Below are 15,769 nucleotides of genomic sequence, written 5' to 3'. Positions count from 1 at the left end.
GGCTACGACATGAGCGGCGGCCGGCCCGCCTCCTACCCGCCGCAGCTGACCCGCGCCTCGGCGGACGTCCTGTCCAAGTGCAAGAAGGCGCTGTCGGAGCACAATGTCCTGGTGGTGGAGGGCGCCCGCAAGTACGCGTGCAAAATCTGCTGCAAGACCTTCCTCACGCTGACCGACTGCAAGAAACACATCCGCGTGCACACGGGGGAGAAACCCTACGCTTGTCTCAAGTGCGGCAAGCGCTTCAGCCAGTCCTCCCACCTGTACAAGCACTGCAAGACCACCTGCCTGCGCTGGCAGAACAGCAACATGTCCAACGCCCTGCTGTAGGGCCGCCGCCGCCGCCGCCTCCGAGTGGGACCAGCGACGAGCCGGATTAAAAGCCCCCACCCCCCAAAAAAACAACGAAATGTTCCGAAGCGGCGGCAGAGCGGGCGGATGTTCCGTCCCGACGACAGACCAAAGATGGGGTCGATCATGTCTTTTTGTTTTCCGAGAAACCCGCGCTGCCGACCGTGGCGGCTGAAGTCTTTGCGAGCCCGTTTTTTTAGTCGTAGGAGGACTACAGGGACACAAAGGATGTGTCGTTCTGGATTCATGGTATTAAAAACCACAGCTCTCCACGTGTAAACGCCCCCTTGGAGGTGTCGGGCCAGTCCCGAGGTTTTTTGTTTTGGAGCTGCCACAGTGTTCGCTATGTTGTCTTTATTCATGGTGCCATGTTCGTGAGATGTAGACCTGTTGAGGTGATCCCTTTTCCTGCTAAGCGCCCTCAGTGTGTGTGTGTGTCTGTGTGAGAGAGAGAGAGAAAGGCATCTGTTTAAGTGCCAACACCAAGAACAAATATGTACAAATATTCCGCTCCATTCTTCTTTTTTCTCTTTCGCTCTCCCCTGCGTTTGGAAAATGTGCCGCATCAGACCGCCGTACTCCTGCATACGGGCCGTGTTCTGCGCGAGGACAGTCGTACAGACGGCGGATTCGGTCCGTGTGCCACAAGTGACGCCCCACGAGTATTAAAAACCTGTCTGGTTGCAGGCCCCTCGGTGCTGGCTGTGAATCTAAAAGGCAGATTGAGTCCAATTTGAGTTCAACCGACGGGAAAGATGACGGAGAATCTGCCGTTTTCTCGACTTGACAAAACTATTTTATTACCGAAGTGATAACACTCGAGGCAATCTTGTGAAAGTTAAAGAAAATGGCAGCATTTACCGGGCCTTGCGGTCTCTTTTTGAGAATTGAATTATGCCTATAAACGCACCTTATTTTGTTTCGTTACGTGGCACAATTTGCTTCTCTTTTTTTTTTGCAATTCTTGCAATTATGGCATTTCCTCCTCTTTGGTTACTGACTGAGTCTCTGCTGTGTCACAGACCGGCCACACACGTGGGCTAAGTGTTCTCGTGTGTACAGTGTGTGTTTGTGTGTGTGTGTTTGTTCAAAAGGTAATGCAGTACTGAAGGATATGCTGAGGTTCAGCACCTGTTTAAAAAGAAAAAAAAGGGCTTTAGAAATGTAAATATTGCACATTTATGGTCCGTTCCGACATGTCTCTCAGAGGAGAGACAAAACGACTCCCGAAGAACTCAACATCGTTTGTTTGTTTTTGCTACTGTACTTGATAGAGCTTTATACTCGCGTGTCTTTATACATCTTTTAGTGAAGCACTTTGACAAATCATACTTTCCTCTTTCTTTTAAAAAACAACAACATAAAACTATGTTTACTGGACTGTGTGAAAACGTTGCTGTATTGTAATTACCCAACCTCACTGGAGGGAGGCGGGGCTTCACGCTAATGGTTGTCTTTAATACTTTTTTTAATTTTATTTCAGGAGTTTTTTCAGTTGCGTTTTTTGTGTTAATTTGAGTACTTTGAATGTCTGACTGTTACTGCAAACACTCGTCGGCCTCCATTCCTAGTCCAGCACCTTAGTCTACTTTCCTTCTTCTTCTTCTTCTTCTTCTTCTTCTTCTTCTTCTTCTTCTTCTTCTTCTTCTTCTTCTTCTTCTTCTTCTTCTTCTTCTTCTTCTTCTTCTTCTTCTTCTTCTTCTTCTTCTTCTTCTTCTTCTTCTTCTTCTTCTTCTTCTTCTTCTTCTTCTTCTTCTTCTTCTTCTTCTTCTTCTTCTTCTTCTTCTTCTTCTTCTTCTTCTTCTTCTTTGTTTTAGTCATAACACTGTTACTGAGTGACATTTTTGAACTCAAGGCACATAACAGATGACCTTGACTTTTTTTTTTTTGTATATCTCCAGATAGTGTATCTCCTCGTAGGGTGTGTCTCCCTGCAGACGTAAAGCTGTAACCGTCACGCCGTGGAATCAGCGGCGAAGTCGCGGTCGTGCTCTTGAGCAATGCAGAAGGAGAGTCCTCTTAACAATGGAGGACCGTCATGGTGCTGTCTTCTAAAAGCTGTAAACGGTTAATGTGAACCTCTGAAAAATGCACTGACTACCCTCCCCCGCCCCCCTCCTCCTCCCTTCCTGTATGAATATGCCAAAATGTTCAAATGCATACAAAATTTTGATTATGAAAGTCACTGCCTTATGCCCTATAGCTTGAAAAGCTGGGCTTTTTGTTAATATGCCAAATCTGAAGTATTCCTGTGTATATGTGTGTTTTTCTGTATACTTAAAATAACGTAACCACGGGAGGACTACGTGTTTGTCTTTTCGCTGTTGAAGGCTATGAAGATTGTACTGTACGTTCAGTTGGTGTATAGACTGAATAAAAAAAAACGAGGAAATTCAATTTGGCTGCTGGAGAATTTGTTTTGGGTGCAAGCTGATGTCCACGCACAAGAAACACACGGTTATTTTACACGTGGAGTTTGACAGGAGATCAAAACGTGAAGCGTGTAGCGTTAGAAAGGTGAAGCAGTGGTTTTATTTAGAATCTCAATAAAGTGGCACACGGGTTGAGCTGCTGGTTCGCCTCCATCTTTACGGCTGGAGCTCTTTGATCATCGGCTCACCCCGCAGGCCCAGCAGGAGGTTGTTCGCCGCCATGGCAGACATGGCGTTGCGGGTGCTGTAAGAGGCGCTGGCAATGTGCGGGAGGATCACTGTGGGAGGAGGATTTAGACATGAGGCCCCAGAAGGTCACATCCAGAACCTTATCACCCTCAAATTAAAGCGACATTGTATACCTTTAGTGCGAGTTATCAATCTGGACTGTTTTGGTGTGAGATGCCAAGTTTCGGACATGGTCAATGGACTGTACTTGTACACGCTTTTCTTGTCTTTTGACCACTCAAAGCGCTTTAACTCGTCATCATTCACACGCTGATGGGAGGAGCTACCATGCAAGGTGACACCTGCCCATCAGGACTACCTATCCATACACCGTATAGACACAGCCATGGGAGCCATTTTGGGTTAACTGTCTTGCCCGAGGACACACGGACATGCACCAGCAGAGCCGGGGATCGAACCGCCGATACTCTGATTTTGAAGGATCGCTCCAATAAAATGGGACTCTTATGACAATCGTGGCTCGTGGTGCTCAAAAGCTCCGAAAATGAAATCCCATTTGGGGAAAAACTTCAACAATGGTCGAAAGAAAATAGGAAAATAGTGCCGTTAGGCCACTCCCACTAAAACAACGCAGATTGATAAATGCCACCACAGGTAAGAGAGAAAAAGGTGAGTTTTTTTTTGGGTGGGGTCTGAAACTCACCGCAGTTTTTGAGGGTGAAGAGCGGGTGGTCTGTGGGCAGGGGCTCCGGCACAGTCACATCCAACCCGGCTCCCGCAATCTGGCCCGTGGACAGCGCCTCATACAGGTCCTCCTGGTTCACCACGCCACCCCTTAACGCGCAACAGAAAGACCGGGATTAGAGCGGCTCGACGGGCGCCGTACACTCGAGTATTTCACGACACGAGCAACCGGGGGGTCTGAAGTGATCCATGCACCTGCTTGTGTTGATGAAGATGGAGGTGTCCTTCATCTTGGAGAAGAGGCGCTTGTTGCAGATCTCCTTGGTCTCCGGCGTCAAAGCGCAGCACACGGTCAGGAAATCCGACCGCTCGGCCAGCTCGTCGAAGGAGACTGTGGCCCAACCCCGGGGGGAGACGGCGTCCATGGCAATAAGAAAATCAAAGGCCCGACGTGTCATTTAAAGAGCTGTGACATTGGGGGGGTGAAGGCGGTGGGTACATCTCAACAATCCTCACCGTACTCTGCGCCGATGACGCCGGCCAGCTCGGGCCTGGGGGCCACGTCGGCGTAGATGAACTTCTTGACCTTGAAGGGGGCCAGGCGCTCGGCGATGGCCACACCTGTAAACACAAAGTGAGAAGCATTGTGTTGTTTTGTTTGTTTTGTACGGCGATGGCGGTTTGATGGACCGGCGCGTGCGCGTGCTCACCGATCCTCCCCAGGCCCAGGATCCCCACGGTGCTGTTGGCCAGCTCGTGTCCACACAGCCACAGGGTTCTCCATGTGCCCCAGCCGCCACTGACAGGAGAAGGGGAGAGAGAGAGTTTAACCTTCAACCCCTCCCACAAAAACTGTTCTCTTCACCATCTGGGTGTGTGTGGTTAGTCACGTCTTGGCTTCATGTGTGGCCTCTATGAGCCTCCTGGACGTGGTGAGCAGCAGAGCCACAGTCAGCTCGGCCACAGAGTCGGTCAGGACATCCGGGGTGTAGCCTACACGGATCCCTCTGCGGGGGTGCACACAGACACACACACATTAAATACATTACCACCTTCGACTTTGATGTGTCTCAAGGAGATAAAAAGATGAGTGACCTTTTCTTCAGCTCCTCCAAAGACAGATGGTCGAATCCCACCGACATGGTGCTGAGGACCTTCAGGTTTGGACCTGCGAGAGTACACCTCGAAACATTTATAAAATGAACGCAGGGCTTTTTATTGCATTGGCGGCTCAACTGCTCCACACACACACACACACACACACACACACACACACACACACACACACACAAACACACATCCTCCCCCAACCTGCAGCGTCCAGCAGCTCTGCATCGATCTTCTCCGTCAGCACGCAGACCAGACCGTCCACGCCTCTGACTCGCCGCAGGAGCTCATCCCTGGGCACGGAGACGTCGTCGGAGTCCCACAGGTCCACCTGCACCCTGGAGGGGAGACACAAACACGGTCCAGGTCAAAGGCATTTCTTAATCGTCCACAGAAGAAATGGCATCGAGCGTACAAGCGTTTCGTTGGTGTTCCTACTACTAGGATGCATCTCGAGCTGTCTGTTTCCACGAAAATACTGGGACCTTTTGAGGTACAGAGGTATAGAGGTTTCTTCAGCTCTGCTATGAGGTGGTGGACAATTTCAGCTCCCAGTCTTATCTGACCAACCCAAGGGCAACGATCAGCAGCCCTGTTTACGCAGAGTAAATGATGAACTCCAGAAAGCAGGTCTATCTAAAAAAGAGGGGCTTTTTCGCATGACGCAATCCACTCCAACGACTTTCCAAGGGACCGAACGGGACACTCACTGTCCAGATTCCCGGAGGATCCTCAGGCCCTCGGGTGGGATCTGTCGGGTGACATACACCCGTTGCAAGGTTGACATCTCTCGCCTCGCGTGGCTTGTAAGACCCCCAGTCAGTGGTGGTGGTGGAGCAGCAGCAGCAGCAGCAGTGATCCGCTGGAGCCGACGCAGAGCCATACGACTGCACCACATTGCCAAGAGAGAGAGAGAGAGAGAGAGAGAGAGAGAGCGAATCAAGAGGTCCGAGGGGCGACCGGTGTCACTTTGGAGTTCAGAAAAGTCCTGTTGTGTGCATGTGCGTGATTTTGGCTCCAGTTCATTCAGAGAGGGGAGGTTCCTGCGTGTGTGTGTCCTTGACCAATGTGATTCGAGGGAGGGTGTCTCTGAAGTCCTGATGTTGACGGATACTGTCTGTCTGAGACAAACTAAACACAAGAAGCACAAAGTCAAATCTTTACCCAGAGATCAGGCCGAAGAGATATGTGTTTTACAACACAGATATAAAGAGGTAAAAAAGACACAGGAACTTTTTTTTTTATCTCTCCTTACACACACACACACAAAATTACATAATATATATATATTTTTAAACCGCACTAGACCTGTTTTCCCCTCAAATCATCTCCCAGAAACAAATCAAACCCAGTCGGTGTGTCAATGTTTCACTCGAGCTGTCGACCTTTGTGTCTTTACACAGTGGAAGACCCAAAGGCTGTGTTGTGTTCTCTCTGGCTGGGACCGGTTCAGCGATCTGTCCTCCTTACTTACTTTCTCAAGTGGAGCTGAGATTCACATGCACAATGAAATAATTCAAAAGAAACATATCAATGAATTTACAAACATTTTGCAAGGGTATTTCTTTTTTTTAAGGTTGAAATAGTGTGGAGGTATTCTTGATTCTGGCATTTACCTGCTTAAAAACAATAATAAATATGAATAAAATACATGGATAATCAAATCAATGTATTCTTTGTCTATGTCATCATGAAAAAAGAGGATACAATGCTTTTTCGATGACTTATAAACACTGTGACACTACCTCACAAATGCTTTGAGAAGGTGATGCCACAGCTCAAATCCCAAACTTTTATATTATTATTATAATTTAGTTTTTTTACAATTATTATTAATCATTAATCTGTACAATGCAATACTGTATACCCCTTTCGATATTTTTCTTTTCTTTTTTTCCATTTTTTTTTATTCATATATTTTATAACAATACCCTGATTCAGTATTTTTGTCCTGGGCCTATAAGTATATTTGATTGAGACTCAAACATGATAATAGAACAGAATATTAGCTGTATTTTGGATCGGATGTAGTCAATGCATTCAGTTTTGAATCACAAGTTCGTCCTGTAAAATACTGTACACGGATTGGATGACCTTGGTCACGTGATTTCAATAACCCGGAACAACTCCCAAGTTTTTAACCAGTCACAACCATTCATTCCCTATAGCCCGTCGCGCATACTGACAGGTACCGTGCAAATATTTGTCTCATTTTAACAACATTCACGGCACCTCTTTCACGCGGATCGGTAGGACGACAAAAAAACACCTAAAGCCGCTGTCGACCCCTGGGCCGTTACCCGGAGCCCAACGTGGGCGTCATCACTTTTAACGAGTTTACTACAAAGTGTCCTCGCCACCGGCACCAGGCAGCAGTGGCACTCGGCGCTAGCTAGCTAGCCGTAGCAGCTAACGCCGAGCTCTCCGCCCGCGGGTTACCACGGTAGCTAACTGAACCGCTGCACCGCTGCTCGTTGAAACACGTCACCGCGTTGGCTCGAGACAGTCCGTTTGCATTTGCGCGCGCGACTGCCAGCCGCCGGGTTCAACTACATCGGTGACAAACTAATGTTAAGAGTCAGCGGGTGTGTGTGTGAGTGAAGTTAGCCGTTTAGCTAACCCACAACAGGGCGTTGGTTTTAGGGTTAACACCGGTGACAACCTGCACGGTTATTTTTCTCTAGCTTTGTTCATCCCTGCTTGTACTTCTTGTGTCATTCTCCAGGTAGAGCCGTTGTCTCTGACAGTTAACTTCCCCCCTCTTCCCCTCCCGGCATGGCTGCAGACTCGATGGAGATCGACGACTCTCTTTACAGGCAAGTCCAGTAACCTCTGTCACTTTGATTGAAGCACTTAAACAACAGATAACGTCCCATTACAGTGCTGCGTAGCACAGTCAACCACAGTCCTATCTCTCACTTACTGACACTTCCTCTTCCTGCCCCTCTCTTTCTCCGTCCAGCCGCCAGCGATATGTGCTGGGAGACACCGCCATGCACCAGATGGCCCAGTCCTCAGTCTTTCTCAGTGGAATGGGAGGACTGGGAATCGAGATAGGTAACGTTGGGATGCATGTCACAATATTGCACGACTGCACTGCATTGAGATACTCAATGCCTTTCGATGGACATCCCTCAATTGTGGTTTGACACTCTTTTGTTCTGGCTCCGCAGCAAAGAACATCGTCCTGGCCGGCGTGAAGGTATGCAGTGTTTCCTGTTTCAACGCAGAGTGTTTTGAGTCGGTCTTCCTGCGGCCTCATCAATTGTTTTTTTTGTTTGTTTGCAGGGAGTCACGCTTCACGACACGAAGCAGTGCGAAACCTCTGATCTGGGCACCAACTTCTTCATCCACAAAGAGGACGTGTTGGGCCAGAAGAGCAGGTGAGATGCACCTCGGCACAACGTCGGGCCGCTCCCGCCGGCTCTCCACCTCCCCAATTAGAGCGCACCATCTGACACATCCCTTCTTTCTCCGCAGGGTGGAGGCGGTGTGCCCCCGGGTCGCAGAGCTGAACCCGTACGTCCACGTCGACGTGTCCTCCTTGGCTCTGGACGACAACACCGACCTCGGCTTCCTCGGAAAGTACCAGGCAAGGCGCCGCTTTTTATTCACCAATCCTTCAACTTGATCCTCTCGCAGGCGTCATCCCAAAGCGCCCACTTGTTCCAAACTGCATTGTTCTCTGTCCTCTCCTGCAGTGTGTGATTCTGACTGAAGCCCGATTGAGCCTCCAGAAGAGAGTGAACAACTTCTGCCACTCCCATCAGCCCCCTATCAGAGTAAGTCGACTGTCCCACGCAGAGCGACTTGCACCGACGAGTCAAACGTGAGCTAAACCGTTTCTTCTTTTTTTCACCTCGTCTTTCCAGTTCATCGGCTGTGACGCGTACGGCATCTGCGTACGAGTGTTCTGTGATTTCGGAGAGGAGTTTGAGGTGTCGGATCCCACTGGAGAGGAGCACAAGGAGATTTTCATCCAAAGTATCACTCGGGTAGCTTGAACACTTCTGACAGTCTATCAACTATCCATCTATCTATCTTCTTCCTGTCGGACCATTGTTTTTATTTGTGAGATGTAAAATGAGCGAGATTTGATCTCTCTTTTTTTCCATTTCATTTGGACCCTTTAGGACAGTCCTGGCGTGGTAACCTGCATGGACAACCAGCCGCACGGCCTCCAGACCGGCCAGAGCGTTGTCTTCAGAGAGGTCAACGGCATGGTGGAGGTCAATGGCAGCGCTCGGCCCGTTTCAGGTATTATTCCCACATTGACGATGATGACGTGGCTGTTTTTTACTGCATGTTTTTATTATTGTGACAGCGGCATTACCGATGAATTACAGAGTTACACAACATTTAGAATATCGTTAATAATATGTATTTGAGGCGAAACAAATGTGCTATATATCATAACATACTCTGTTATTTTTGTCACTTTTTGAACTATTTCAAGAAGCTCATTTAATAACAGATTTTCTTAATGAAGTGTCATAAGAGCGCATTAATCTAATCTAAAGCGTGTGTGTGTGCGTGCGTGTGTGTGTGCGTGCGTGTGTGCGTGCGTGTGTGCGTGTGTGTGTGTGTGTGTGTGTGTGTGTGTGTGTGTGCGTGTGTGTGTGTGGTATTAGTTCTTTCCCCTCACAGCTTTGCAATAGGCGACACATCCCAACTACAACAATATGCACATGGAGGCTTCTTTGTTCTGGTGAAAACCCCCAAGACGTACAGATTTGTAAGTTGAGTGGTTGCCAGAAATATTGCAGAGGAACCCATTTTTTATTTATTTGAATAAACCTACTCTGTGTTTGTGTGTCCCTGCTGTGTTTTAGGAGACATTAGAGAGACAGCTGTGTGATCCTCGGGTCTTGACACCAGACTTCAGTAAACCAGAGGTGAGGGTTAAAAGATGTTCCCGTGGTGCTGCGTGGCAAAGTGAGGTTTAAAGAGCTGGTAAGCCAGATGACTTTGGGCTTAACCCAGGGCTACGGCAAAGCTGGGGCACTTCACCAAAAAACATAACCAGTATAAAACAAGTTTGGATTGTGTGTGTACAAACCAGTTGTATCACATGGCTTCTAAGTAAACTTGTGTTGCGTTTTTATTCTTATCAAGTCTTAGAAAGTGAGCATAACTGCTGTATTTTACAAATTACTTTGAGTTTAACTAAGCAGTTTGCCGTATAATTCTCCCCCTTTTTTGTATGTACCCATCAGGCACCACTTCAGATCCATGCAGCCATGACGGCTCTGGACACGTTCCAGGAGCAGCACAGCAGACTCCCCAACGTCGGGTAAACTCAACATGTCATACCACTTCTCCTGGCCGTGGACTTGAATGTGTGTGAAGTTGTTGAGTGTTTTTTTTCTTACTCTTCATGCCATCAGGTGCTCGCAGGATGCTGAGGTTTTACTGAAGCTAACAGAGGAAGTGAATGGAACTCTCAAGAACAAAGTGAGCGTCGTTTTCTTTTTCCTTTTCTTCCCTCATGCTTTGATTTTCTTGAACCTGCACAGACGCAAAACGGACGCCTCAACGTCTTCTCTTTCCGCTCCAGGCCTCCGTGAACGCCGAGTTGGTGCGCTGTCTGTCGAGAACAGCGAGAGGAACTCTCCCTCCGTTAGCTGCCACTGTGGGAGGTCTAGCCAGCCAGGAAGTCCTGAAGGCCATCACGGGGAAGTTTGCTCCGCTGCAGCAATGGGTGGGTCCCTTAATTTGACCGCAGCGCTCATTTCCCCCCCCCCCTCCTGTTAAACAAGTAGCTTTAATAGTGTTTCCTGAATTCTTGACATCCTTTTTAAAACAAATTCAAGTTACTTTCATCTCCTCATTTTGCTTCTTCTGCGTTTAGTTCTACCTCGACGCCATCGAGGTAGTCCGGCCGCTTCAGTCCGTCTCCGTCGAGGAGTTTTCCCCGAGGGGCGACCGCTACGACGGGTTGCGAGCCTGCATCGGTGAATCCATGTGCCTGGAACTGCACAAGCTCAGGGTCTTCATGGTGAGGGTCGCGGCCGCACATAAACGTTCAATCCTTTTTAAGATTCTTGTCCAAAAACAAAACAAAAGAACAATGCAATGTCTCCTCCTTCAGGTGGGCTGCGGGGCCATCGGCTGTGAAATGCTGAAAAACTTCGCCCTGCTTGGCGTGGGATTGGCCAGCTGCTCAGGGGAGGTGGGCGTTCCCTCGGTGCTCTTTCCTCTCGTCGGTCCGCCTCGGTACAGTTTCCCCGGCTCGTCGCTGTGCGTTTCGGTGAATATTTGTACTCTGCGTCTCCTCAGGTGTGCATCACGGACCCCGACCTCATAGAGAAGTCTAACCTCAATCGGCAGTTCCTCTTCAGACCACATCACATACAAGTGAACCTTTTTTTTTCAATGCAGTATTAATTATATAGTCACAAGAATCGTGATCAGAATCCACCACAACCACACTTCTTTCTTTTTTTTTCCCTCTACCGCGGCGCCTCAGAAACCGAAGAGCACCACGGCAGCAGAAGCCACTCTGGAAATCAACCCGGACCTGCAGGTGGACGCTCACCTCCACAAGGTGTGTCCTGCCACCGAGAGCGTCTACAACGACTCCTTCTTCTCCCGCTTGAACCTGGTGGTCACCGCGCTGGACAACGTGGAGGCCCGCAGATACGTGGACAGGTCGGCAGCAAACATTTAAAGTGACTTTTTTTGGCCTGAATCGGAGGCCGAGTTTCGTTTACGGTTTTGGCAAACGAGTGAAATCGCGGGTTTTTGTTTTTTCAGCCGCTGTTTATCCAATCAGAAACCCCTCCTGGACTCCGGCACCATGGGAACTAAAGGACACACAGAAATCATCGTGCCAAATTTGACAGAGTCCTACAATAGCCATGTGAGTGTGTGTGTGTGACCATCTTTGTGTTTTTTGTGGACTGGCAGTCCCAGATGCAGACCTTTCACAGTGATCATTTGCTTTGCTCACCAGAGGGACCCCCCAGAAGAGGAGATCCCCTTCTGCACCCTCAAGTCCTTCCCTTCTGTCATCGAGCACACCATCCAGTGGGCCAGAGACAAGGTCAGCCAGCTCAAAACACAACGACTTCTTTTGTTTTAGTTTTTTTAACCGTAGACGTGCGTGTGCTAATTCTAAAACATTTACTTTTGTCTAGTTTGAGAATCTGTTTGCACACAAGCCCTCCATGTACAACTCGTTCTGGCAGACGCACCCCTCTGTCGAAGTGGTGCTGCAGGTAAGACTCTGTATGGCACGAGTGTTGTTCCCACTGGTTTGAAGTAGTCTTTGCCAGCAATGTATAAAACTTTTTTTTTTATAAAGAGTGTGTGTGTGTGTGTGTGTGTGTTTCTGTGTAGAGGATGCAGATGGGGGAAAGTCTGGAGGGGTCATTCCAGGTCATCAAGCTGCTGAGCAAGCGGCCCAGCCGGTGGGATCAGTGCGTCACTTTCGCACGCCTGAAATTTGAAAAGTACTTCAAGAGAAAGGTAAGAAATCCTGTTCATTTAATAGATCGCATGCACACACACACACACACACACTCGTGTTGTTGTCAGCGCCACAATAATGTTGTTTCTGTCTGTAGGCCCTCCAACTGTTACACTCTTTCCCCCTAGACACCAGGTTAAAAGATGGAAGTAAGTTATTATGTTTTGTCTCTCAGACACACGTTTTCCTCCTAAAGTTATCAAATTATTTCCATATACATCGTCTTCAAGAGCAAAGAATACAGAATATTTGTCTTCCCTTCCTCAGGTTTGTTTTGGCAGTCCCCAAAAAGACCTCCAGCGCCGGTTGATTTTGACTTGAAAGATTCTTTGTGAGTATGCGCTGCAGTTTCACTCTTGTGTCGTACGCTTCACATCTAAGCTTAACGATTCCTCGTTTCCCCGTCAGGCACTTTGGTTTCATCGTCAGTACGGCCCGGCTCTTCGCCGGGATTTACAACATCCCTTACTCACAAAAGGTAGGTCACATGCTCGTATACAAACACACACGCGCGTGCCCACACACGGTTACTGACTGACTGGACTTTTTTTCTTCTTCATCAGGACGTCACTGAAGAGGAGGTGACCAGGCTTCTCTTAAATGTCAAGATTCCAGAGTACAGGCCCTCAGAGAAAGTGAGCGTCGTCCCTCAGCTGGTCCTGTAGGATTCTATCGTAGCGTTAAACTGCGCAAAAAAGTCTCATACTCTGATTTGATTGATCTGTCCCTGTGTAGTGTATAGAGACCGACGAGACGGCAAAGAAGCCCGATTCGGTCAAGTTGCCTCTGAGCAGCGAGGAGGAGAGGGAGGCCATCGCACAGCTGGAGCAGGCCATTGCCGCGGACAACGTCACCGCAGGTGCACGAGTACAGGAAAAGAAACGACGCCAAAGAGTAGCGCGAAGCCTCTTCTAACCCTCCGGCGGCGCTGTCTTCTGTCTTCCACGCGCAGAGCGGTTACAGGTGAGCCCGCTGCAGTTTGAGAAGGACGACGACGGCAACGGCCACATGGACTTCGTGACGGCGGCGTCCGCCCTGAGAGCCAGGATGTACGCCATCGAGCCGGCCGACCGACTCAAGACCAAGCGGATCGCCGGCAAGATCATCCCCGCCATCGCCACTGCGACCGCCGCCGTGGCCGGACTGGTGAGAGATGTTTTTTGGGAAATGATGCGATGTTGATGGTTAAAAGCTGCCGCCATTTTGTTTTGAAACACCCGGAGAAAAGTTGATTATACCTATCTAGAATTGTAAAGCTCTTCGTAATTAAATACCGCTAACATTAGCGCCTCGTCGGAGGCCATTTTCTTTTGAATTCCCCGCTGTTCACACCACATGACAGCAGGAAGGAATAAAGCCCGCCTCTTGCTTAAACCGATTGGCTGCTTTGGCCGAGAATGACAGTGATGAACTTTTAGCGCTAGAAAAATGAGACGTGCGGCGTTTAAAAGGCGCGCATGAAATGGTTTCAGTAGTGACGCTTTTTTGAGAGTCGCGTCTCGTGTGATCGGCCCGTTTTTTTAAACGTATCTGACTCATTCAGGTTGCCTTGGAGTTGGTCAAGGTCATCGGAGGCTACGAGTTTGAGTCCTTCAAGAACTGCTTCTTCAACTTGGCCATCCCCGTCATGGTGCTCACCGAGCCGGCCCAAGTGAAACAGTCACTCATCAGGTAAGCGCACGACTCCTCGAAAGCGATAAAACACCTGTTAAGTTTTGTTCCCCCCCCCTCCTCTCACTGCATGATGCTGTCTGACGTCTTCCCCAGGGACAACATTTACTTCTCCATCTGGGACTGTTGGACTATCTTTGGCCACGAGGACTTCACCCTCTCTGACTTCATCAACGCAGTGAGGGTGAGATCGCATTTCTTTTTGTTCAGATGAACGAATTCCCTCCCTGAGGTTTGTAATTGCTTTTATGTGTCGTGTCTCGTTGTGCGGTTTGTTTTTAACGTTTTTTGTCGTCTTCCAGGAAAAGTACGGCATTGAACCCACGATGGTCGTCCACGGTGTGAAGATGCTCTACGTGCCGGTGATGCCGGGACACTCCAAGAGACTCAAGCTCACGTAAGTGTTTTTCTTTCTTTCTTGTGATATTATTATTCCCTCCTCTCCCTCTGAACATCACCTCTGCCTCTCATCAGGATGCAGAAGCTGATCAAGCCATCCGTGGACCGCCGCTACGTCGACCTCACCGTGTCATTCGCCCCAGAGGCGGACGGAGACGACGACCTGCCCGGCCCTCCCATCAGGTACTTCTTCAGCCGCGATGGAGAGACCTCTCGCTGATGCCCCTGATGCCCCCCGAGCCTCCTGTGTCCTTACTCCTCCCTCCCTCTCGTGTAAATTGTCGCCCGCCCTCCCCTCGCCCCGATATCCTGGGCTCGACCTACGCCTGGATTCCTTCAGGATCTTCTCAAAGCTCCTGGGCCCCAACGCCAGCCCCCCTCCTCCACCTCTGGATGTGATGGAACAAGAAAAGGCCAGTCCTGGTTCCAGTTTGTCTTGCCCCTCCCCCCCTCACCCAGATCGAGCCAACACGAGGCTGCTTGAGTAGCACTTAACTGTACCTTTTGTACATATTTCCTGTTCTGTTTTCTACTCTGGTTTAAAAAAAAAAAAAAGAAAAGAAGAATGCTCAGCTCCGGCTGTGTTGATGCCTTAATTGATTATTAATCTTTTTTTTGTTTGTTTGTCGCAGTCAGTCTAACTAAAATCTGTGTTTACAGTAACCTGCAATCTCCCAAACACACCCGCCCCGTGGAGTTTAGTGTTTTTAAGTCTGTCGGGCCCAAAATAAGTGTAGTTGTCAGGCTTAAAAAAAAAGTAAAATCACTCACTAATTGAAGCTAAACCCATCAGTAATGACAGTATCAACACCGGTTCACACTAGATTAGATTCAATTATGACATGATTTAAATTGTTTCACACGCACAGGCTTTTTTCTTTTCTTTTTCACTGACAAAACATCTGAGATCACACTCCTGTTTTTTCTTCTAAGTAATCTGCTGTTGTTGCATTTGTTTATGGGTGTGTCCGTGACACGTATTTATTTACTCGTTTACTCATTTGTGTCAAACTGAGCCTGTGTTGTTGAGCTCTGTAGCGTCGTGGCGCACTGGTTTATTGTGAAAACAACAAGCCAAAACTGTAAGCGTTTCTGGAAAGTGTCTCATCCTTCTGTTTAGTTCCGGCTGAAGCGAGTGAAAAAGGGGTCTCAGAAATAATCTGCATCGGCTCATATTGGCAATAAAGTCAATGTAGTTTTGAGTGGAATCGTAAAATATAAACTTTAATTCAGAATACAATCAAGACTAAAGCTGCTTCCTCCCCCGTAACCAGAGGTGATGAATTTGTCTTTTTTTCACGGAGCGTGAATGTCATGAGTGTAAAATTAAAGCAGTGTTAACATGTGACGATGACACTGATGTATGTTCCCGTGACAGACGACTCAACCGACGGTCCAATAAAATGTGAGATTTTCAGGATGTCCTCGAGACCACGGCTGCCTCCGCGTCTTTTTGTCCTGAATG

The 15,769-nt window shown here is 48.5% G+C and overlaps 3 protein-coding genes across 8 annotated transcripts in view; 2 read left to right on the top strand and 1 right to left on the bottom strand.

Annotated features, from left to right (window-relative positions):
* The window catches only part of LOC137794831 (zinc finger and BTB domain-containing protein 5), a 6,404-nt gene extending 4,400 nt beyond the window's left edge, over window positions 1–2,004 (top strand). For both annotated transcript variants that reach the window (XM_068591895.1, XM_068591896.1), the window contains exon 4: window positions 1–2,004. This exon is cut by the window's left edge and continues 843 nt beyond it. In XM_068591895.1, coding sequence (XP_068447996.1) covers window positions 1–330 — 330 coding nt within the window. In that variant the 3' untranslated portion in view covers window positions 331–2,004.
* Window positions 2,005–2,885: 881 nt separating this feature from the next.
* Window positions 2,886–7,177, bottom strand: grhprb (glyoxylate reductase/hydroxypyruvate reductase b). 2 transcript variants are annotated; one of them, XM_068592066.1, is made up of 10 exons: window positions 6,996–7,177; window positions 5,474–5,894; window positions 4,968–5,101; window positions 4,752–4,824; window positions 4,547–4,663; window positions 4,367–4,455; window positions 4,173–4,277; window positions 3,912–4,047; window positions 3,676–3,806; window positions 2,886–3,061 (listed from the first exon to the last, which is right to left on the bottom strand). In XM_068592066.1, the coding sequence occupies exons 2-10, from the start codon at window positions 5,659–5,661 to the stop codon at window positions 2,940–2,942; spliced, it is 1,095 nt and encodes a 364-aa protein (XP_068448167.1). In that variant the 5' UTR covers window positions 5,662–5,894; window positions 6,996–7,177; the 3' UTR covers window positions 2,886–2,939. The 2 variants fall into 2 exon arrangements, with proteins under 2 accessions (XP_068448167.1, XP_068448168.1); XM_068592067.1 differs by lacking the exon at window positions 6,996–7,177 and having other exon boundaries at window positions 5,474–6,000.
* On the top strand, window positions 6,908–15,738 carry uba6 (ubiquitin like modifier activating enzyme 6). Of its 4 annotated transcripts, none has more exons than XM_068592062.1 (32): window positions 6,908–6,951; window positions 7,489–7,579; window positions 7,726–7,820; window positions 7,937–7,965; window positions 8,052–8,146; window positions 8,244–8,355; window positions 8,465–8,545; window positions 8,636–8,758; window positions 8,897–9,020; window positions 9,395–9,498; window positions 9,596–9,658; window positions 9,980–10,056; window positions 10,151–10,217; window positions 10,321–10,464; window positions 10,615–10,761; window positions 10,855–10,935; window positions 11,043–11,120; window positions 11,233–11,414; window positions 11,520–11,625; window positions 11,719–11,808; window positions 11,903–11,983; window positions 12,105–12,233; window positions 12,332–12,383; window positions 12,502–12,565; window positions 12,643–12,712; window positions 12,798–12,869; window positions 12,970–13,093; window positions 13,187–13,380; window positions 13,778–13,905; window positions 14,002–14,089; window positions 14,208–14,302; window positions 14,380–15,738. In XM_068592062.1, exons 2-32 carry the CDS (start codon window positions 7,539–7,541, stop codon window positions 14,522–14,524), a joined length of 3,081 nt encoding a protein of 1,026 aa, XP_068448163.1. In that variant the 5' UTR covers window positions 6,908–6,951; window positions 7,489–7,538; the 3' UTR covers window positions 14,525–15,738. The 4 variants fall into 4 exon arrangements, with proteins under 4 accessions (XP_068448163.1, XP_068448165.1, XP_068448164.1 ...); XM_068592064.1 differs by lacking the exon at window positions 6,908–6,951 and adding an exon at window positions 6,984–7,320; XM_068592063.1 differs by lacking the exon at window positions 6,908–6,951 and adding an exon at window positions 6,984–7,348.
* The last annotated feature ends 31 nt before the right edge of the window (window positions 15,739–15,769 follow it).

This window comes from Clinocottus analis, unplaced genomic scaffold (genome assembly GCF_023055335.1).
Source record: "Clinocottus analis isolate CAN_PGR_092001 unplaced genomic scaffold, fCliAna1.0.p SCAF_26, whole genome shotgun sequence".
NCBI classification, from domain to species: Eukaryota; Metazoa; Chordata; class Actinopteri; order Perciformes; family Cottidae; genus Clinocottus; species Clinocottus analis.
This window is presented reverse-complemented; position numbering and strand designations above follow the sequence as displayed.